The 22,938-nt window shown below is 49.0% G+C and overlaps 1 protein-coding gene across 1 annotated transcript; it reads left to right on the top strand.

Moving 5' to 3' along the window:
* Positions 1-10,720: 10,720 nt before the first annotated feature.
* On the top strand, positions 10,721-19,829 carry LOC129324887 (translocon-associated protein subunit delta-like). The gene is made up of 3 exons (XM_054972326.1): positions 10,721-10,754; positions 17,949-17,988; positions 19,362-19,829. Exons 1-3 carry the CDS (start codon positions 10,721-10,723, stop codon positions 19,792-19,794), a joined length of 507 nt encoding a protein of 168 aa, XP_054828301.1. The 3' UTR covers positions 19,795-19,829.
* The last annotated feature ends 3,109 nt before the right edge of the window (positions 19,830-22,938 follow it).

The following is a 22,938-nucleotide window of genomic DNA, read 5'->3' as shown; positions in this document are numbered from 1 at the left end:
GGAACTGTGATTCAACTCTTTTAAAAAGTGAACTTCCAGTTTGGCTCTGCAGTGTATGCTGCTCAGGTACTTTGAAAGCCCGGTACAATGCGGAAAGATCCTATATTGTAAAAATGGGAAGAAGCCACAAGGCAGCAGTCCCATGCCACAGACATAACATGAGGATAGAGCCTGTGTGCATATCTGAACACATGAAGCTGCCTTGTACTGAATCAGACCACTGGGCCATCAAGATTAGTATTGTCTACTAGGCCTGGCAGTGGTTCTCCAAGGTCTGAGGTAGAGGTCTTTCACATCATCTACCATTTGATCCTTTCTGGAGATGTTGGGGATTAAACCTAGAACCTTCTGTATGCCAGGCAGAGGATCTACCACTGAGCCACAGCCCCCTCCCCCATCATTCAACCACTTTAAAACTGTACTCCTAAGCATGTTTTATACATGAGCAAAGCCTAATTGAACACACTGGGGGTTGCTTCTTAATTTACATGGATAGAATTGGGCTGTTGAGTTTACATATAAAAATCATGTAAAACTCAGCATAGTCATTACTGTACATGTTTGGAAATGTCATTGTTCTTAGGAAGCAATTCTATGCACCAAAGAAGAAGAGTTCTTGACAAATTAGTGGGAATCACACTCGGTTGAAAGAAGGAAGGTGGCTTCCATGGCATGCAGTAATACGCAGTCCGAGCAGTGTAGTCTTGAGCAGAGTTACTCCAGTCTAAGCCCATTGAAATCAATGGAATTAGACTGCAGTAACTCTGCTTAGGATTGCAATGTCGAGAGCAAACAGCTGTTCCAGGAGCTGCAAAAGAATAAGTGGAAGCTCCACAGTGAGGATCTCCTAATTCAGAAAGCCCCAGGACAGAACTGAAGAAAGTTGCCGTATTATAGAAAGCAAGGATCCCTTGCCTGCCTAACTCTGATTATTTATTCAGAAGGGCCCCACACCTAGGACACAAGGAAGGGTCTGAGGGGGTGGGTCTCTCCTTCCATATAACACAGGTCAAACCAGAATCTGGGCCACTAGAACCACCTAGTGGTTAAAGCTCTGTCACTGCACTTGCTGACTCATATGTGGAAGCAAAACATTTAGTGTGCAGAAATCCTGAGGAGTTAGCCGTGTTAGTCTGTAGTAGCAAAATCAAAAAGAGTCCAGTAGCACCTTAAAGGTGCTACTGGACTCTTTTTGAGTGTGCAGAAAGTCACCATAGTCATTATTGTACATGTTTGGAAATGTCATTGTTCCTAGAAAGCAATTCTATGCACCAAAGAAGAAGAGTTCTTGACAAATTACTTATTGGCTTGCTTGGGATATTTCTATCTTGCCTTTCCCCTGAGCACCAGATTATGTGTATAAAACAATTAATGGCAAACAAACAATTAATGGCAAACAAAGACTAAAATCAACCGACATGAAAATGCCCTAAAGCAAGAACGGGTTAAAAGGACCCTCAACTAACATACAAATATAAGGTGGCCTTACTACAAGGTGGCCTTACCTCATCTAAACATGAATAAGGAAGGTGATCTAACCTGTTCTGGTGAACCATTCTAAACTGTAGAGGCAATGGCTCAGAAAGCCTATACCTGAGCTGAAGGGCATCGTCATCCTCATCGTCTCTCATTCTAAACTTGTCCCCAGTTGCAGATCCCTGTCCACAGATTGGGGTCATGTACAGATAAAAGAGATATTTCTACAAACTTGGGGGACTGCCCCCCCATGTTTGCAGAAATATTCAAAAAATTAAAATGAGGGAAGGTTAAATCCCCCTAAACAAACCAGCGTATCTGCGCTTGCACAGACCACATGCCTCTGTCAGCCCAACCTTACCCACCCTCCTCATGACACCCGGGTTTGGGAGGGGGAAGAGGAGAGGGAACTGCTGCCACTACCACATGATCCAGACAGGCAGAAGGAGAGGCGGGTGGGGGAGGGGATGGACAGGGAGTGTGAGCCACCACTGCCAACCCCCGCTACAGCTGCCCCTTCCCCCAGCCAATGATCTCCTCACGTGAGCCAGGCAGGCAGTGGCAGCAGCACAGCAGGCCAGGGGAGTGTCCAGAGAGTTGGCAGCCTAGTGATGGAGCAGGGAAGGAAGGATGGGGTTCCCCTTCACAATTCCTGTGGGTCTACCACTTTGGGGTCTACTTCTAATTCTGAACAGGGCTTTCAAATGTGTGTCAAAAAGGCCACACAGATGGGACAGACTGGGGTGGGAGGGCCTACAAGCCTGGGCAACTCCCAAGTTTGTAGAAAAATATGAAATGTAAAAAAATACATTGGGGATTAGAAAAAAAGCCCGAATTATAGAAGCAATGCCTGTTTCTTTAAGAAAAATGTGCCATTGAGATCTCATGAGACTACACTGTAACTACACTGTGAGATCATGTTAGCCATTTTGGGGGTTGCTAGACTACCCCAACCAACATTGCTGAGTTTTCCAAGACTCTGTTGGGAAAAGGGGAACAGAGAGACAGACTAAAAAAGATAAAAGATAGTGTGATGTAGCTACCAGGAAAGGCTGGAGATGTGGGGGGACAGAGAAATGGTATGTTGGAAGGAAGTCTGCAGATACTTCCAGGGGAGGAAAAGAAAGAAGAAGAGAAGGGGCGTAGAAATGAGATTCTCCCTGAAAGTGCTCACAGGTCCCCCACTTGTACCATTCTATGTTCCTATCAGGAGATATTGTCCTTTATATATGCGAGTCCCAGGTCATGAAGGGTGTTAAATATTATTGATTGATTGACTGGCCTCATTTGAAGTCCATCTTTCTCACTGAGACTCAAAGTAGATTACTCAGTTTAAAACAAAGTAATACAATACAGCCAACAGCAAATAAAACTAGGTTACAAAATTGGAGAACGATGCACTCTAAACAGTATAATGATACAAATAATGTAACAGAGATGAATTGTAAAATTTGCAAATAGTGAAATAAACAGCGTAATATATACTAGGAAAAAGCAATGTTAACTGACTACATTTTGTATGCATTAAACAGCTTTAATCCCTATTATAAAAATGCCCTCCTGAACAATTCCACTTTACACATTCTGATAAATGATAAAGGTGTGGGAACATTCCTGTCCTCTTAAGGTAGGTCATTCTACTTCATGGGAGCCACAACAAAGAATGTTCAAGCATAGGCAGATGCTGGTCTTATCCGTTTGCACCTTACCCACCTTTAGAAAGTTTTGATCAAATGAGCAAATCTGCAGAACCGGTACCTTAAACTGAGACACAGAATAAAATAGACAACAACTGGAGTTATTACAAACTTGGTACAATACGTTCAAATTCTCATGCTCCATTCAAAAGACACACAATTATATTGTGTATTAACTAAAGTTTCAAATTATCTTTAAGTTTGGCCGCATACTGGGCAAACTATAGCAGTCTGACAAGAGATGCTCCAAAGACATTTAATGCAAATACCCCTTCCATTGTTCCTAAGGCTTTGTTTAACTAATAAAATAACTCCATAGTGACATCCCTGCTATGACAGCAATAACACTATAATGAGAAAGCACCTTTCCCTGAATATAGATAACAAACACAACATCTTTCATAAGCTTTCCTCTAACTCCAGTTATTCAGGGCAGAACTACAAGTTTCAGAGGAAATACAGAGCTGCTAAACTTAACTTTGCCTTCATCACTTTATATAATAATAGCCAAGTTATCAAATTATGATTGACGACCACGAGGTGGAAGGGTGAAGCTATCAGTTCTCTGAATCTCCTAAGAATAAGAAAGTGGTTAAGGGGAGATCAATAGGGTGGGTTGCGTTGATTAATTCAGGAACTCCAGGAAGGCCCTATCGTATCAGGATACTTAGCGTACCTCTGGGGCATGAGAGTGGGTGAGCTCACCTTGCCTGTAATTCCAAATGTTTGCACGTACCATCTCCTGGCTGGGATCTGGCTTCCGTGTTTTCTGCCTGCTTCAGCAGTAGTTTTAGTGCTTGAAGCACATTCAGAGAAGGGACTTACAGCATATCCATAATCATAAGCCTTCTAATATTATGGGGGCAAGTCTGATAGCTAACACACAGTGTGGCTGGGCACTTCCAGCAGAGCTGGGGGAGGGGAGGCTGTATACCTATGACCTGCCTGGACAGTTGCAGGGCCCACTTCCCCAGAACTGGGGAACCATGGATGGGTGTCCGGCCAGGTTTTCCCCTGACTGGGCACCCTAATGCAGGTACCATGACTGTGGAGGCATGTGGTTCCTGGATGCCTGCTCTTTGGCAAGGGAGGAGAATGGAGGTGCTGACGGGCAGCTGGGATCATGGCCTGCTCATTAACTTCGCCTTTGCTTGCCACTTGTGCATCTGTCATAGGGGCAACATCAGGGCCGGTGCGACCATGGAGGCCAGGTAGGCGGTGGCCTCAGGCGCAAGGGAAAACAGGGTTGACATACCTGTAACTTATGTTCATCAAGTTCTTCTGTGCTGACACACATGGGGACTGCGCAGGTGCAGGCCAGCCGCCGGAGAATTTTCTATAGCTTCTATAGCTCCGAAGGGGCCGTTTGTCGTGCGCCTCAGTGACCGTTTTCCCGCCTAAACGGTCACATGCTCCTCCAGCGACCAACGGCCCCTTCCCTCAGTTCTCCTTTGCCGCCGCTTGACCAACGCACTCAGCCATAATATCTTAAAACACCAATTCTCGTTACAGCCATCACATTGACGTGCATTGGAATTCACAGCGGGGTAGGAGGGAGGGTTGTGTGTCAGCACAGAAGAACTCGATGAACGTAAGTTACAGGTATGTCAACCCTGTTTTCATCTTCGTTCTTCTGTGCCTCCACACATGGGAGTGTACCAAGCTTCACACAATAAGGAAGGTGGGGTGAAATCCAACACAATTTTATTAAAGAACAAGAACAACAACAATATACACATACATATATACATCCCTACAAGCTATGTAGTGATACATACGTACTCAATATTTACATATATACACACATAAATATCTATATATATATATACAATTTCACCCAAGGGTACCTAGCAGGTACGCAAAGAACCTCATCCAAGACTCCCCTAGGAAAAAAGGGAGTGCAGGACAGCCTTGGCCACAGATACATCCTGCTCCGCATTGACATCTATGGCATAATGCCTTACAAAGGTGTCCGCAGAGGACCATGTGGCCGCTTTGCAAATGTTAACCAGGGGCACACCCCTGAGGAGTGCCGAGGAGGATGCTTGAGACTGCGTGGAGTGGGCCTTGACATGAAGCGGGCAAGCTACCCCCGCTAGGGAATAGGCCTTGCTAACGGCCGTTACAATCCACCTAGACAGGGTCTGTGAAGAAACCCTGTTACCCTTGTCCTTGGCCCCAAAGCACACAAACAGGTGAGGACTCGAACGGAATCCTTTCGTCCTATCCAAATAGTAGGCCATGGCCCTTTTTAAATCTAGTGAATGGAGGGCCTTCTCCCCTTTCGAGGAAGGGTGAGGAAAAAATGCAGGCAATGCAATATCCTGCGAGAGGTGGAAAGCAGACACCACCTTAGGCAGGAAACCCAGGCAGGGACGCAGGACCACCTTGTTCGGATGAAACACCAGGAAGGGAGGGTCAGATCGCAACGCAGACAGCTCACTGACCCTTCTAGCAGAAGTTACGGCCACCAAGAATGATACCTTGTACGATAACATGTCCAAGGGGCAGGTTGCCAGAGGTTCGAACGGAGGCAACATAAGACGCGAGAGCACCAGGGACAGCGACCACTGAGGTACCGGTGCCGACACAGGTGGGTATAGGTTGAACATGCCCTTAAGGAATTGATGGGATTTCGGGTGAGAAAATACTGTTCCACCATCAACTCGAGTGTGAGCAGCAGAGATAGCTGCAAGGTGGACCTTAAGAGAGGAAACCTTCAAGCCCAGGTCCCGCAGGTGGCACAAGTAATCGAATATAACCCCTAGGGGGCTGCTAGCAGGCACCACTCCTTTAGCAAGTGCCCATATTTCGAATCTGCGCCACTTGGCCTCATAAGAGCGCCTAGTGGATGGTCTGCGAGCATTCAGGAGGACCTTCTTCACCTGATCTGAAAAACCTACAGGGGAGGAACGATCCGCCACGCCGTCAGGTGCAGCTTCCTGGGGTCGTGATGGACTAGGCTCCCGTTCAGGAGAAGGTCCTGCCAAGGGGGCAGGCCGACATATGTCCGTTGGGACATTCGTAGGAGCTTTGGAACCCAAACCTGCCGTGGCCAAAACGGGGCCACCAGGATGCAGTCCGTCCTGTCCTCCTCTATTTTGCACAGGACCCTGGGAATCAAAGGGAACGGAGGAAACATATAATGCAATCCCTGAGTCCACATACACTGGAAGGCATCCCCAATAGAGAGGGGGTCGCTCCCTGCCCTCGAACAGAACATTTGGGCCTTGGTATTCGCCGCAGTTGCGAACACGTCTATATCCGGATGACCCCACATCCGAAAGATCGGCCCAACGCACTCTACGTTCAGTTCCCACTCGTGGTCCAGCAGAAGGACCCTGCTCAGGGCACCCGCTCGGGCATTGTCTGACCCTGCCACGTGTATAGCACGAATTGTCACGCCATTCATGATTGCCCACTGCCAAGTGAGCGTGGCTTCCTGGCAGAGTGACCATCTTAAATTTGGTAACCTTTAAAAAGGCATTAAGGCCTCTCAAATCTAGAATGGGGCGTAAACCCCCATCCTTCTTGGGGACCAGGAAGAACCTAGAGAAGAACCCCCTTACAGAGTCCTCATAGGCCAATTCTTCCACAGCACCCTTGGCCAAGAGCGACACGATCTCCGCATCCAGCTCGGCCACAGTATTATTGACAGCTGTCAGGGGTGAACTGCACCCAGGCAGCTCAACGAACTCCAGCCCGTATCCCTTCTCAACAATAGTTAAGACCCATGAGTCAGATGTTATTGACTCCCACTCAGAGAGGAGTGGACTCAGTCTGTCCGGAAAATTTGGGGATACGGCTGGCGTGTCCCGTCAGTACTGCCTCCCAAGACCCTGCTGATCCTTCTGCTGGGCCGGAGGCAGGGCCGGCGCGCCCATGGAGGCCAGGTAGGCGGTGGCCTCGGGCGCGCGGCCACTGGAGGGGCGCTGGAGGGGGTGTTGGGGGCGGAGGCACGCGCAGCAAAGCTGGCATGAGCTACTGCTGCAGCCAGCCCGTTGCAGCCGCCGCCGCCGCCACTCACCTCAGCTGGGCGCAGCCTCCGTGCGCCGCTCGAGCAGCGGCTCGCGGCTTCTGCGCCCAGCTGGGGCGCACGGCGGCGGTGGTGGCATGGAGCTGGCTGGATGGCTGCAGCAGCAGCTGCAGCCAGCCACGGCAGCTCTGCAGCGCGCTCCTCTGCCCCCACACGCCCCAGCCAGTCGCAGAAGCCGCGAGCCGCTGCTGGGGCATCGCGCCAAGCAGCCTCCGTGCGGCACCCGCCCCAGCAGCAGCTCGGGGCTTCTGCACAGGGCCGGCGCGCTGCCGCCGCCACACGCCCCAGCCGGGCGCCTCTGCGCACCGCCCCAGCAGCGGCTCGCAGCTTGTGCGCCCAGCTGGGGTGCGCGGTGGTGACGGTGGCGGCGGAAGGACGGGGCTGGCTGGCTGCAGCAGCAGCTGCAGCCAGCCACGCCAGCTCCGCTGCGCGCTCCTCCGCCCCAGCCGAGCGCAGAAGCCGTGAGCTGCTGCTGGGGCGGCGCACAGAGCAGCCTCCGCGCGCTGCTCCAGCAGCAGCTCGCAGCTTCTGCACTCGGCAGTCCTCCGTGCGCCGCCCAGCCCCGCTGCGGCACGTAACGTCATCACGCAGGCCGTGGCGGGCGCGCACATGCACGCCGCCGCGGGCGCCAAAACCTCTGGCACCGGCCCTGGCCGGAGGTTGTGACGGGCGAGGCTTGAAGGGTCTACGCCTCCTGGGTTGTTGTGAGGGGGTGTAGTGCCGTTGTGGGTAGGCAGGATACTGCTGGTAGCCCGGTCGCTGCTGCTGGAACCTGCCCTGGTAATGGTACGGAGTGTACCGTGGAGCGTACCGTGGCCTGGAGGTGGGCTTGTCCGTTGGAGCTAGACCCAAGGATCGCACCGTCTGCCTGTCCTCTTTTTTCTTTTTGAGGACCTCATCAGTCGAGGTAGAGAACAGGGAGTCTCCCTCAAAAGGCTCTCGACCCGAGACCTCACCTCCTGCGAGAGAGCCGTTGATCGTAGCCAGGAGTGACGCCTGAGGACTATGGCCGAAGCCATTCCCCGTGCAGCAGTGTCGGCAGCGTGGCTCCCCGCGTTCATCTGCTGCTTCGACAGCCGCACAGCCTCGGTCTGAAGCAGGGAGACCACAGCTTTCTTTTCGGGAGGCAAGTCCCCTACGTAGGACGCCAGCTTCTCCCACAAATACAGTTGGTAACCTGCCATGATCGTCTGATAGTTGGCGATCCTGAGGCCCAGGGAGGAGATGGAGTACTGGCGCCTACCCATCGCGTCTATCTTCCTGCCCTCCTTGTCAGATGGTGCTGAAGGCGGGCCGGACCGGTGAGGCTGGAATTCCTCTGTTACCAACGAGGAGGGTGGAGGGTGTTTTGCCAGAGACTGCCAGGTGCCCTGCTTCACCTTGTACATTTGCTCTATCCTCTTGGACGTAGCAGGCTGATCACAGGGCACCTTCCAAACCCTTTCCACGATCTCCTCAATTCCCTCTAACATGGGGAAGCCAATGGTAGCCGGGTTGTCACCATAGATTCTCTTCAGGAGCTTGTCCTTAGTCTGGGGAGTCACTGAAGAGATGTCCATCTCGAGCGCCTGAGCCATACGGGCCATCTGGTCCGAATAAATCTTCAGGTCCTCATAAGGAGAGCTGGTGCTCGGCGCTACATTGTCATCTGGGGACGGTTCCGACCAGGTCTCGGATCGGTAATCCCCAACGCTCTCAGCCTCTCCTTCCTCGGAACCGTGCAGTGACTCCTCTCCCCAGAACGGCGGAGGGAACCATCCCTGCGTCGACGTCGATGGCTTCGGATCCGAGTACCCGAAGCCGACAGGTGCCCCTTCCCACTGGCAGTGGTAGGCTGGAGGGATGTAGGAAGCCTGACGATGGTGCGACCCCACCGAGTGCCCAGAACCGACGCTCCCAGTCTCGGAACGGCGCCTTTCCCGGCTGGAAGCTGCTGGGGGCCGACGATCCGGCGATGGTCGGATCCGACGACTGGTCGATTGACTCGGATCCGCGACCACAGGGGGCCTAAGTGGCACCTCCTCGAAGGCCACCGGATCAGGTACCTCTTCAAGAACCGGCGAACCCAGGTGGGGAGAAGGCGTGCGGGGGATCTCAATCACCTCCTCCGTTGGAGTCGGGCGCAGCGATCGATGGCGGTGCGCCTTCCTTGGTTTCTTGGCTGGTGGTTCCGACGAGGCCCTCGGAGCCGACATTCCCCCGGAAGATGGGCTCGTTGTGGAACTCAGCCGCAGCTTTGACGCTTTGCCCGAAGCCGATTTCCTCGGAACCGATGCAGCCCTCTTCGGATCCGATCGTGGACTCGGCACCACTAGTCTCGTCTCCGAGTCGGACGCCCTCGGATCCGATCGAGACTCGGAGGCGCTTCGGGGCGGTTTCACTGAACCCTGCGCCGGAGAGGCAGCTCCTGATGCTGCAGCGCTCGTCGGCCGAGATCTCGACGCCGACTTTGCTGAAGCCACTGAGCCCGCTTGGGAACGCTTTTCAGCAGAGGGGCTAGGGCCGGCCGTGGGGGAAGGCAGCGGAGTACCCTCGGACATGACCTTCTGCCACAAGGAGGAGTTCAACCGGGCCTTGCGCTCCTGCCGGGCCTTGTTGGTAAAGCCTTGGCATATTTTACAGGCCGGGACATTGTGGGTCTCCCCCAGGCAAAACAAGCACAACTCATGGCCGTCGGTTTGGGCCATTTTAGTGTGGCACTGGAGACAATGCTTGAAGAGCTCCTTGGAGGCCATCTTCAGGGGCATGCAAAAGAATGGTCAGGCAGTCCGAGTTATAATTACCGAGGTCACACAAAGTCCGAATCAGCAAGTAGAAGAGTAGTCCGAAGTCCGAAATCCGAAGTCAAGCCAAAAGATCAATCACGAAGCAAGAAGCAACACTGAGCAACGAAGCACACGTTCTCTCCAAGCGGCGGCAAGAAGAGAACTGAGGGAAGGGGCCGTTGGTCGCTGGAGGAGCATGTGACCGTTTAGGCGGGAAAACGGTCGCTGAGGCGCGCGACAAACGGCCCCTTCGGAGCTATAGAAGCTATAGAAAATTCTCCGGCGGCTGGCCTGCGCCTGCGCAGACCCCATGTGTGGAGGCACAGAAGAACGAAGATGAACTGGAGGGGCACCGGAGGGGGTGTCAGGGGCGGAGGCGCGTACAGCAAAGCTGGCATGACTGGGCTGCAGCTACTGCTGCAGCCAGCCAGCCAGCTCCGTGCTGCTGCCGCCGCCACCACCACTGCCACACTCCTCAGCCGGGCGCAGCCTCTGTGTGCAGCCCCAGCAGCGACTCGCGGCTTCTACGCCCAGCTGGGGCGTGTGGCGGCGGCGGCGGCACGGAGCTGGCTGGCTGGCTGCAGCAGCAGCTGCAGCCAGCCACAGCAGCTCCGCTGCACGCTCCTCCGCCACCACACGCTCCAGCCAGTCGCAGAAGCTGCGAGCCACTGCTGGGGCGGCGCGTGGAGCAGCCTCCGTGCGCCGCCCCAGCAGTGGCTCAGGGCTTCTGTGCCTGGCTGGGGCGCATGGCCGCGGCGGCGGCATGGGGCTGGCTTGCACGCTCCTCCGCTCCCACATGCCCCGGCAGCCTCCATGCCTACTCTGGCAGCGGCAGCGGCATGGGGCTGGCTGGCTGCAGCTACTGCTGCAGCCAGCCACGCCAGCTTTGCTGCACGCTCCTCCGCCCCCACACGCCCGAGCCAGGCGCAGAAGCTGCAAGCAGCTGCTGGGGCGGCGTGTGGAGCACCGAGAAGCTTCCGTGCGCCGCCCCATCCATCTTCCGCTGCGTGATGACGTGACATCATCACGCAGTTAGAGGTGTGTGCGCGCGCAGTGCACATGCTCGTGGCTGCAGGTGCCAGAAACTCTAGCGCCGGCCCTGGGCAACGTGGCCATTGGGAGATGCTGGCGGGGTTGTCAGGGAACTGCAGGGCAGGTGCTCTCAGCAGCTACCTCACCGCACCTTCCCAGGCTTGGCTGCTGGCATAGCTCTCCAATGAAATTCTTTTCAAAGTAGACAAGTGGTATTACAGGCACATGGGCCCTGGTGGCACAGTGGGCGTCAAGATTGCACTGCCCACCTTTGTAATGGGCTTTTCATGAGGCTGTCTTTGAAAGTCTCTCAGAAACTTCAAGTAGTACGAAATGTGACATCCCAGTTATGGTTCAGAATTTGTTGCCAGGATCACAGAACATCAACCTTAATCCACCATCCTTTATTACGCGTTTAGTGCCAGGTTCAATTTAAAATGCTAGTTTTGACTATTACCTGTAGGGATCCCAGACCCCCGGTGGGAATCCCCACACCCCGCCCCCACTTACCTGAGCAGCAGGGGGCACACACCTTCCTTGCGTGCTCCCCCGCGATGCAGGCACGCTCCTGTGCGTTGCAGCTGCCAGAATCGGGCCTGTTTTGGCCTGGATCGGGGTCTCTGTGAAGCGCAGGAGCGCTCCTGTGCTCTGCAGCGTTCAAAACAGGCCTGATCCACAGCAAACCGGGCCCGTTTTCAGCAGCTGCAGAGTGCAAGAGTGCTCCTGTGCTCCGCAGCGCCCCCAAACGGGCCCATTTCGGCATGTATCGGGCCCGTTTTGAGGCACTGCAGGACACAATAGCGCTCCACAGCGCCCAAAATGGACCTGTACTGCCGTGGCTTGGGCCCGTTTTTCAGCCGCTGCAGAGCGCAGGAACGCTCCTGCGCTCTGCAGCGCCCAAAATGGGCCTGTTCTGCTGCAGATCGGGCCAATTTTGAGGCACTGCAGAGCGCAGGAGCGTTCCTGCGCTCCGCAGCGGCTGAAAAATGGGCCCAATCCACAGCAGAACGGGTCCGGTTTGGGCACTGCGGAGTGCTATTGCATGCTCTGCAGCGCCACAGGAACACTCCTGTGCTCCGCAGCGCCTCAAAAACGGGCCCAAGCCACGGCAGAAAGGCCCATTTCTGGCGCTGCAGAGCGCAGGAGCGATCTGCAGCACCCGAAAACGAGCCTGCCCAGGGGCTGCGCAATGACATCACTCCTGAAGTGACGTCATCGCACCTGTGGGGGCGCGCACTCACCCCCCCCTCCGCAAAGGTAAGTGCCAGGCCCCTATCTCCCGCCAGGAGGTTGAGGGGGCCTGGCAACCCTAATTACCTGGATCATATCATTTCTCCATGTTAACCCAGACAGAGGTCATTCAATGAGGGTTTGCTTGTTACAAGAATATTTTTTGCTCTGATGATCAATGTGCTCTTTCTAAGATGGGAGTTTTATTATATTTTATGGAATTTTAAGGGTAAATCCATTTATTTTTTAATCCACTTTATGGATACTTGGAAGTAAAAGGCAGGATGCAGATATTTTAAATATGTTACCCAGCATCAGACCGCAGAGGCTGTGGCAGTTGCAGGAAAGTAAGTGTCTTTCTCCTTTTCTTCCCCCAGATGCCTTGCAGTACATCTCTGGCAGTATCCTTGTTACCAGAGGCTCTGGGAAATGTAATTTTCTCAGCCCACTTAACAACCATGTGGTTGTTAGGCACCTTCAGGCACTTTCAGAAAATGCCATCTCCTGTGGTTCTTGCAATGCCGATGGAGTATTCAAGGCGCTAGAGAGAGAGAGATCCCCTCTCTCCTCTCCACCACCACTACAGCAGAAGTCACAGTAACAGATGGGTAGCATCAGGCCCTGTGAGAGGGGGGATCAGCAGGTGCATTGCACCAGGGCCCATGGACCCAGAGGGGGCCCAAAGAGGCCCAAAGGTGGCCCAAGAGTTTCCTGCAGTTTGCATATGAAGACTAGAATCTTACGTTGTTGGCCTTCATAGCATAGTTTTGTCCTTTACATTGTTGTTACATTGCATTCTCAAGATCTTCCAGTAGGGGCAGCACGTGCCAGTTAGAAGATCATGTGACTCTCCACTCCCCAGTCAGGCAGACAGAATGTTTAGGCCAGTGGCCATTGTTATAGTGGACGTGTTCATGTACATAGGTGTAAGCTACAGGGGGGTGGGCTGTGGGGCTTGAGCCCTCCCGGATTTGGCCAGGGGAGTCTGAGTGAACTATATGGGGGCTGAGGGGCACAAGGCCCTTCGGATTTGGCCATAGGGGGCAAGCAGTGACAAGCTCACATGAGGGACTCAGTTACAATGGCAGATGAAGCACAGGTCTGTCCACCCTTCCTGTTCTATCATGTTACAGTTTCCATGATTCTTTAGGGCTTTGTTCCTGTTTTTTGCTCATATGTATTTGTGTGTTTATTAAGAATTTATCATTTAAAAAAGGAATTGCAGATTATATAAAAATTTACAAATAAATGTTACAGAAGAATTAAGAGACTCTGACAGAAGATATATGATTTTGAAAATCAGGCTCCTGGAAGGCAAGATTTACACACTAGCAACAATATATGTGCCAAACAATACTTTTCTGACAGATGCCAAACACATTCAAGGATTGATATATGCTGGATATAAAGAAACCCTGAGTTCTTTATATTGTTTATTACATGTTTACTCTTTCTTTTCTTTTTCTTTTGATGTAATTATAATTGTGCTATCATTGTTTTTTTCTGTTCTGCTTATATTTATAAAAATAAATTTTATATTTAAAAATAATTTATACACTGCCTTAAAATACCTATAGCTATAGCACATACTAATTAGCTTAGTCCTTAACCTTGGCTGGCTGTACCCATTTTCTATGTAGCAACAGTCAGATTGTAAGGCCTCTGTTGGGACATAATTGCAATTTAATTGCTTGACTACAATTTACATTTGGGGAATGTTAGAAGACTCCACTTCTAATGCTGTCCCTCTTCTCAGGTTTCACAGGGGGAGAAACCAGAGAGAAAGACGGGTCAGAGCATCTGTTTACTGTTTACTCTTTTACTACCCTGAACTATCCTTTGATGTATAGATTGCTAATCTCAGGACTTCCTTCTCAGAAACAGATCAGTAGATAGGAATCTATTTCTCCACTTTTCTATCAAAGTATGGGGTTCCTATAATAAAGATCTCTTACTTCTTTTCTAAAACTAAAACTTTTCTAAAACTTTCACACTCACACCAGCCAGCACGCTCCAATCGCCCATCATCATGTTTTTTCTGCAATCAATGCTACTCTGTTAAGGAGCAGTTTCTGTTCCTTTTAATAGGGAAAAAGTAAGTCTCTTTTATTTTACTTTTCAGTTACATTATCATTACATTGTATTTTGGAAATGGAAAACTGGGAAAAGGTAGGCCCTATGTTTTCTTGTTGAAATAGCTTTGTTTGTTTGTTGCTGCAGTTTTCTGGTTTTTGAGGGTTTTTTTTCTAGGTATGGAAGAACTGTTAGTTTTTTTCATGGTAATGTGTGTGGGAGGGGGCTGTTTCAGCCACTCCTAAGCTCCTCTTTCAATTTCCATTCCATTTTTAAATGGAGAGGCGGTATCTTGTAGAAAAGGACAATTCCTAAAATTGAGTGCTGTCTTTCTGAAGCAATGAGAAACCCCATCTACATGAACAGGATTGGGGTGTGTGTGTGTGTGTGTGTGCGCGCGCGCGCACATGCACGTGTGCATGCAGATCGGCTTTTTAAAAATTTCCTTTTGCCCTGTATGCAGCCTGGAGAGAACATTGGCAAGGAATGTGCACTCTGTATATGTTCATGCTCTCCATTTTTCTGGTACCTAAAATGGGGGTGGCACAGTTTTGACGCAGTAATTAGAAATTTTTCACAAAAAAAGGCAAGGAAAGCTCATTTTTATGTAAATACAAAGCCTCCCCCCCTTATGCTTAAAACCATTATGGATAAAAAATGATGGCTAATAGAGCAGGAAAGGGGCCCTGACATTTTTTCCCACCACCTCATAAAATTCCTCTCAGAGGCCCTGGGTAGCATCGTTGATATGGGGCAGCTGGGTGAGAGGCAGTTCTGCTTGTTATACAGATCATGCCAGAGAGAAACAATCAGGTCATAATTTTTTTTTTAAATGATAGAGGTGAACTAATGAAAGTTGTATTCCAAATATAGTGATTACAAACTTCAGTAACATCACTAACCAAGATTTGTGTGGGGAGGGGGCCAGGAATTAGGGAGAAGTTTGGATCATCTGGCCTTGAAAGAGCTTTTCCTGGAAAGATCTACCTTTAGCCTCATCTGCAGAATGAGGTAGTTGAATCCTGAGATGGTAAAATACTGTTCTACATAAGATGGTACATATCTTTTAAAAAATATTTCCTCATGAACAAAAAAACTACCTACAAGTGAAAAAATAGCACAGCAGGGTAGCTTCTCCTGCCAGTGCCAGTTTAACATATGCAGGAATTTTTTTAATGTAGGTTTGCTTAAAATATGACTTTCCACCTGTTGTCTGGAACGGTACCATCCGTTCTACCACCTTAAAAGTCTGTCACCTCATTCTGCTGCATGTATACTACACTACAAAGCTATATCAGTTTTAATTATTTTAACTATCATGGCTTCCTCCAAAGGATCCTGCTAGCTATTGTGTGGGAAGGTACAAAGGATTCTCTGGAAGAAATCTTTAGCTCCCCCACCGCTGAAAAAAGAAAACTACTCTTTCCAGGATTCTAGAACAACTGCTGCCTGCTAAACCAGTTTAAGTTTGTTGTGTGTAGTATACCCTTTGAGAATGATTGGTGTGTGTTTCACAGAATACTACATCAGTCTATAAACATTACCAGTGACTCTTCATTACAAGAGAAATGCATTTTTGTTTGGTCTTTTCCTGGAAATGTCAAATGTTAATCAGTTCCTTTCTCTTATGCAAAGATCTCAACACTGTAAAGAGACATACCAGATCTTACCCAATATCTGCACAGCAGTTTACTAATATGAATCATTATCACAAAAATAAATAAACGTTCGAATGATGATGCAACAGAAACAGACATGGTGTGACGCAGTACATATGCTGCAGACATTTCTAGCTTGCTAATTCAAAACATAGGTCTACCACATCTGTTGTAGTAAAACTATGACCTTGTAGAATGGCTTGGCAGCAATGTAACCAAAATATCCAGAAATTTTACGCAATAGGACTAGGAACCATGGAGATGCATTTAGGAAACAGAAACCCTACCTTGATCAAAGACACAAGTCTCACTCTAATTCATCTAGTTTATGCCCTTTTACATGCCACTGCTCTGTTGAATTCCCAATGGATAACAAATTGAAAAAGGATTCTTTCCCATTCATTCAGTATGGATGAAGGGTTCTGATCCATATCAATGATCCATAACTAGAATCAGGATTCTGGTCTCGTTGTTGTGGTCAGATAAAGCAGAGGGACAAATATGTGGTCCTGGGGTGTTTGGTTCACTTTGGATTATAAAACATCAGCTAACAACACTGCCTGCATATTTTCCTTTTATAGTCACTCACACATTATAGAGTCCACATGGAGAACATGGGGCCACCATGAGGGTTTTGAGTCAGACATGCACCTGGAGTTCTATGTTGGAAATTCAGTTCCCAGAGACACGTAGGCCTGTGTTAGATCAGGACTATGGTAAGCAAGGAGAATGAGTTTGAGCTCTCCCCATTTTTCCTGACCTGAATGCCCCAAGGGAGCCTCTATTTGCCCCTTCAAGAAACCAAAGTATAGCCATTGGTACATCCTGAAAATCTTGTTGGTCCCTAAGGTGCCACCAGACTCATATCCTGCTTTTCTACTGCAGACCAACATGGCTACTCACCCATTAATACATGTTCGTTTCCGGAATAAACAAAGAATGGCTCCCATGGCCTATTTCAGATTGGGAAACATGGGGAAAGCTGAAGCCCCTTTCTCTTCGTGCACCACTTTTCCAATCGGGATTTAGTTCAGAGCTGGGAATTCCCGAACACATCTGTATGAAGTCCACAATATATGGATATATTTTTATTAGGTATTCCCTTTATGAAAACCTTACTTTGGCCTTCGAAGGTTTAAATGCCGTCCTGACTGTATGTGTTGTGGAGAGGGCCAGTTTGGTGTAGAGGTTAAGAGCACAGGACTGGACAACCGGGTTTGATTTCCCACTCCTCCACTTGAAGCCAGCTGGGTGACCTTGAGTCAGTCACAGTTTCTAGGAGCTCTCTCAGCCCCACCCACCTCACAGGGTGACTGTTATGGGGATAATAATAACATACTTTGTAAACCTCTCTGAGCGGACATTAAGTTGTCCTGAAGGGTGGTATATACATCGAATGTTGTTGTTGTTATGGGGGGGGGGGGACAGCAAACTGAGACAGGAGCACTTTGTTGAGGTTGCCCTCTTTTCCTCAGTGGAGCTTAATTGCCCTTTTTTCCTCAGTGGAACTGCCCATTAACTGCAGATTATACAGTAATTTCATCATCTCTCTCTGAACCATATTGATCTAGAACTATGGAGTAGGTACAAAGTAGGCAGGCAAGAGCATTCACTTCTTCAGTTTATGTCCTGCTTATGAGTCACATTGTCATGTCTGAGCACCATCCATGCCAATTTTGTTTCTGTTCTGCTGAACACAGTGTATCTAGCTATAGCTAAGTGTCACTTTGCTAGTGTCATAACTATTCTTTCTCAGGCTTTCACAGGTGGTTATCTGTTGAACTGTAACAGCTTTCAGTGTTTATGACTTTGTGCTCATTCCCAGACAGTGCTGTGTCTTGCCTCCTAGTAACTCATTATGATATCACAAATATGTGAAATGTTCTCACACAAAGAAAGCACCAAGGTATTGTTTACAGTTGGGAGGGGGGGGGGGAGGAGTAAACCAGAAGGGTAAAAGAGAAGTCTCTCTCACATGATGTCATTCCTGTCAACTTCTACTCATGCTGCTTAGATGCCTGATTGCTTCTAAGCAGCCCTATGGACCTGCATATGGAAATGACCTGATTTCTGAATAAAATCCATTTGACTATTGACAGAGAGGTTGTGGAGAGGCATCTGGCTGCACTGGATGAATACAAATCCCCTGGGCCGGATGGGGTGGCCCAAGAGTGTTGAAAGAACTTTCTAGAGAACTTGCAGAACCCCTGTCCATCATCTTCAAGGCCTCCTGGAGGACTGGGGATGTGCCACAAGATTGGAGAAGAGCGAATATTATCCCAATCTTTAAAAAAGGGAAGAAGGACGACCTGGGAAACGACAGGCCGGTTAGTCTGACTTCTATGGCTCGGAAGATATTAGAACAGATTTTAAAAGGCTCAATCTGTAAGCATCTGAAGGACCGCTCAGTGATCCGGGGAAGTCAGCATGGTTTTGTCCCTAACAGATCTTGCCAGACCAACCTGGTTTTCTTCTTTGATTGAGTGACCAGCTTACTGGATTGGGGGAACTCTGTTGATGTGATTTATCTGGATTTCAGTAAAGCTTTTGATAAGGTCCCCCATGACATTCTGATGGGCAAACTGGAAGACTGTGGACTGGACTATAGGACAGTTCGGTGGATAGGGAACTGGTTAGAGGACTGCACCCAAAGAGTGGTGGTCAATGGCGTTTCATCAGATTGGAGGGAGGTGTCCAGTGGGGTGCTGCAGGGGTCAGTTTTGGGCCTGGTACTTTTCAATATTTTTATCAATGATCTGGATGAAGGAGTGGAAGGGCTGCTCATTAAATTTGCTGATGATACCAAATTGGGAGGAGTAGCAAACACCCAAGAAGATAGAATTAAAATTCAACAAGACCTGAATACTCTGGAGAAGTGGGCAGCTGTGAATAGGATGCAATTCAACAAAGACAGTATGTGGCACAGTATTACATCTGGGCCACAAAAATGGGAAGCACAAATACTGGATGGGGGATACACTTCTGGGCAGTAGTATGTGTGGAAGGGATCTTGGGGTAAGAGTGGACTGTAAACTAAATATGAGCAGTCAGTGTGATGCGGTCAAAAAAGTAAAAAAAGGCTAATTCAATCTTGGGTTGTATCAAAGGGGCCATAGTGTCGAAATCGCAGGAGGTCATAGCCCCTCTCTATACTGCCTTGGTCAGGCCACACCTGGAGTATTGTGTGCAGTTCTGGAGGCCTCACTTCAAAAAGGATGTGGACAACTTGCTCGGCTGAGGGAGGAAAGGAAAGGGCACCTTTTAGCTCCGAGAACCGGAGGAATGGGCTCCTCCTCTCGCTCACGAAAGCACACGCGGCTCCAACTCTTGCAACGGTTTTAGTGCTCGAGAATAAAAGAAAATGGGCGTGGGGAAAAACCAGGGGTGCTGAGACCACAGAACCCGCCATCTCCCCCTCCTACTACACCACCTCTGATGTTGTCATTTCTTCTGAGACAGTCTTCGTCGTGGAGATTTCCATTACCTGTAAAAATGGAGCTCAGAATGTTGCCCTCTATGCAGATGTTAATGGCAAGCAATTTCCTGTCACTCGGGGCCACTATCGGGTTTCCTGGAGCATGGAGCACAAGCTGGCCCGTTCTGGTACCTATGAGGTGAAATTCTTTGATGAGGAGTCTTACAGCATTTTGCATAAGGCTCAGCTCAACAATGAGGACATCTCTGGGATCAAGCCTCTGTTCACAGTCAATGTGGATCATCAAGGTGCCTGGAACGGCCCATGGGTCTCCACTGAGGTGCTGGCAGCCTGCATTGGCCTCCTTGTGTACTACATGGCATTCAGTGCCAAGAGCAACATCCAAGCCTAATCCACTTCAATAAACTCTTCCTGCCAAAAAAAAAAAAAAAAAACAAGGATGTGGACAAAATCGAAAGGGTGCAGAGGAGAGTGACAAGGATGATCAGGGGTCTGGAGACTGAGCCCTACGAGGAAAGGCTGAGGGCCTTGGGAATGTTTAGTTTGGAGAAGAGGAGATTGAGGGGGGACATGATTTACTCTCTTTAAATATTTGAAAGGCTGTCATTTGGAGGAGGGCAAGGAGCTGTTCCAGTTGGCAGCAGAGGGTAGGACCCGAAACAATGGACTTAAATTACATGCACAAGGGTACCGGCTGGATATTAGAAAAAACTTTTTTACGGTCAGAATAGTTCAAAAGTGGAATCAGCTGCCTAGGGAGGTGGTGAGCTCCCCCTCACTGGCAGTTTTCAAGAAGAGGCAGGTTGAATATTTGTCAGGGATGCTTTAGGCTCATCCTGCACTGGGCAGGGGGTTGGACTAGATGGTCTGTACGGTCCCTTCCAACTTTATGATTCTATGATTCTATGACTAAGTACTTGTGCCTTACAGCAAATGGGTCAGAGATCTGTCTGCTGTATCCTGTCATCCATAGCCTGACACACATGTTGGGAACCAATTGTTTGGTGAGCCATTTGAGTGTGTCCAAATGCATTCATATGTGTTTTCTCATATGATTAAATTGATTTTTTGCAATTTACGATTTTTTGAATTGAGAGACTTCAGTGTCTGTGGATAATATTGGTACCCATGAATGTGTGAGCATTTCTGGCTGTCGCTTTGCAGATTCCAGTAACTGCACAGACGAAAAGTAGGCAATGGCATCTAACCAATATCAGTAATTTAAAGGAGGCATCCAATTGTGTAGGTACAGAAGATTCTCTGCTTGTCAATTTAATGATCCGACCTTAACTCAAGTGGAATAAGTGACTCAATAAAGAAAAATTAGTTCTCAGACTGGGCAATGTTTTGCCTTTGTCTGCAGAGGCTTGAAGCAGGGCCGTTTCCACACGGCTTACCTTTTGCCGGAACACAGCGTCTTCATGCACGAAATCGCGCCCGGAAGACACTGTTATCGCACGATTTCGCACGAGAACACACTGTTATCATGCGATTTTGCGCAAGAACATGCTGTGTTCCGGCAAAAGGTAAGCCGTGTGGAAATGGCCCAGTTCTCAGACTCCTTGGCAGCAAGGGTAACTGGGCTTGATCAAGACCTTATCCTGTAAAGGAACGCATGTGCTCAGGCAATGACCTGGCTCAGGAGTTGGAATATGGGCTGCTAGCCTGGTGCTTAATTACCATTGGGCTGTCTCCTGCCCCCCAGAAACTGACAGAGGGAGCCTGGGGAATGGGACTTATCTATTGCTTGGATTTTTTGCCAGTGATATAATTATATCACCAGTGACACACTGAGGTCACTTCAGGAAGTAATGTCATCAGGTAACTGGCCCCCCAGAACTGCTCTGGTATTTGGGCAAAAACTCTATGGTTTTTTTCAAACACCAGGGCTTCATCCAATGATGTGATGTCACTTCTGTAAATTCACCAGTAATTTCCACCCATTCCCCAACATTTCTTCCCCTGCCAGCCAGCTGAGTGACAGTGGGGGGCGGCAGGAATGGGCTGGTAGCAGGGAATCCACTGCCCCCAGGAGGGAGCTGGCTACCCTGGAGTCTGATGTGCTGGCAAGTGGCAACTCCATCTAGAGCTGAGCCCTCAGGGGCAGGTCCTTCAATGGAGGCCTCAGTATCTGGGAGCTTTCAAGTCGGTTCAGGTGTCCCCTGAGCTTCCTGATCAAACTCCCCCCCCCCAGTCCCTGGTTCATCCTGATCATCCTCAGATGAGCCCATTCTTGGATCTGGCAGGTAAAACCAACTGCAATGACCTGGCCCTGCAGAAGAAATGGCTTCCGTGCAGGTGCTATGCAGCTTGAAATAAGCCTCAGCACCAGCCCTGGGGCAATCCAGTTAAGAAGTCACTTTGCATAGAGTCAAGCAAGGTAAGTTTGTGTGGTAATTGTGTTTATTTCACAGCATTCTATTACAATTCAGTAAGACCTTGCTATCCTAATGAAGTCAACGAGTACCATATTTTCTTAAGACTACTTCTTTTAGAAACTGCCTTTTCTTATCATTTGTAGAAACAGTGATTTACAAGTGTTATTTTGATGAATCCATTTTACATTCTAAGATGGATTTTCCGTTATCACTTGTTATAATAAGTGTTACACAGCTCAACTGGAAGCCTTGCTACAAGGGAAACAGCTTTAACAGTTCTCTTGCCATACTGTAGGGATGAAGTGTGCACAATCCCATAGAGAGAGAGACTCTAGATAGTACAGGTGCCATTTTCCTTTTATTTAAAAAGTGGATCTCTGACGAGGCCCTTAGAATCCAGGATGAGAACCACTTTCTAGAGTATGGGCAAACTGGCCAAAGGGACTGCCAGAACAAAAGAAGGCTTTACAGTGCAATAAATACACCACTTGTTTATTTCCAACTTTTCTCCCCAATGGGGACCCAAAGCAGCTCATACTATTGTTCTCCCTTCCTCCATTTTAACCTGACAACAGCCCTGTGAAGTAGGCTAGGCTGTGAGAGAGGACTGGTGCAAAGTCATCCATGGCACAGTGTGCATCCTAAACTCTGCCTCCCAGTTCCTAGTCCTCCTTTTAGCAAAAACTACATTGCAATCATATCAAGATCTCCTTCTACCATGTTCTGCACTTGGTTGTGATCATAAGGCAGTTAGTCACATTCGTAACTGACAAAGGGAAAAAACAGACAAAACATACATATGTACCAGGAGTGTTGAGGCAAAAGGACATGTGAAAAGAAGGCTTTTGTGATCACCTGCTTTCTCAGACATCGCTGACCTTCACTTTGGGCATACTGGTATTATACTTGGGGATCCTTCTATCACTTCCCAAATCCTATTAAATCAGTATTCTCTGAAATTTCTGTATATGTAAACAAAAAGGGGGGGGGGCTAATTCTTTCTCCCTTCTTCCTTCCAAGCCTACATTTTTCTTGAAAAAGTCTGTTAATTGTTTCCTGCTGTTTGAAAAGATTCCATAAGAAAGGGGTTGCAACAGGGCTGCGCTGGAGTAATTGACATGTTTGTTGTTGTTGTTGTTCTTGTTATTTATTCATTG

Source organism: Eublepharis macularius, chromosome 2 (genome assembly GCF_028583425.1).
Source record: "Eublepharis macularius isolate TG4126 chromosome 2, MPM_Emac_v1.0, whole genome shotgun sequence".
Taxonomy (NCBI): Eukaryota; Metazoa; Chordata; class Lepidosauria; order Squamata; family Eublepharidae; genus Eublepharis; species Eublepharis macularius.
This window is presented reverse-complemented; position numbering and strand designations above follow the sequence as displayed.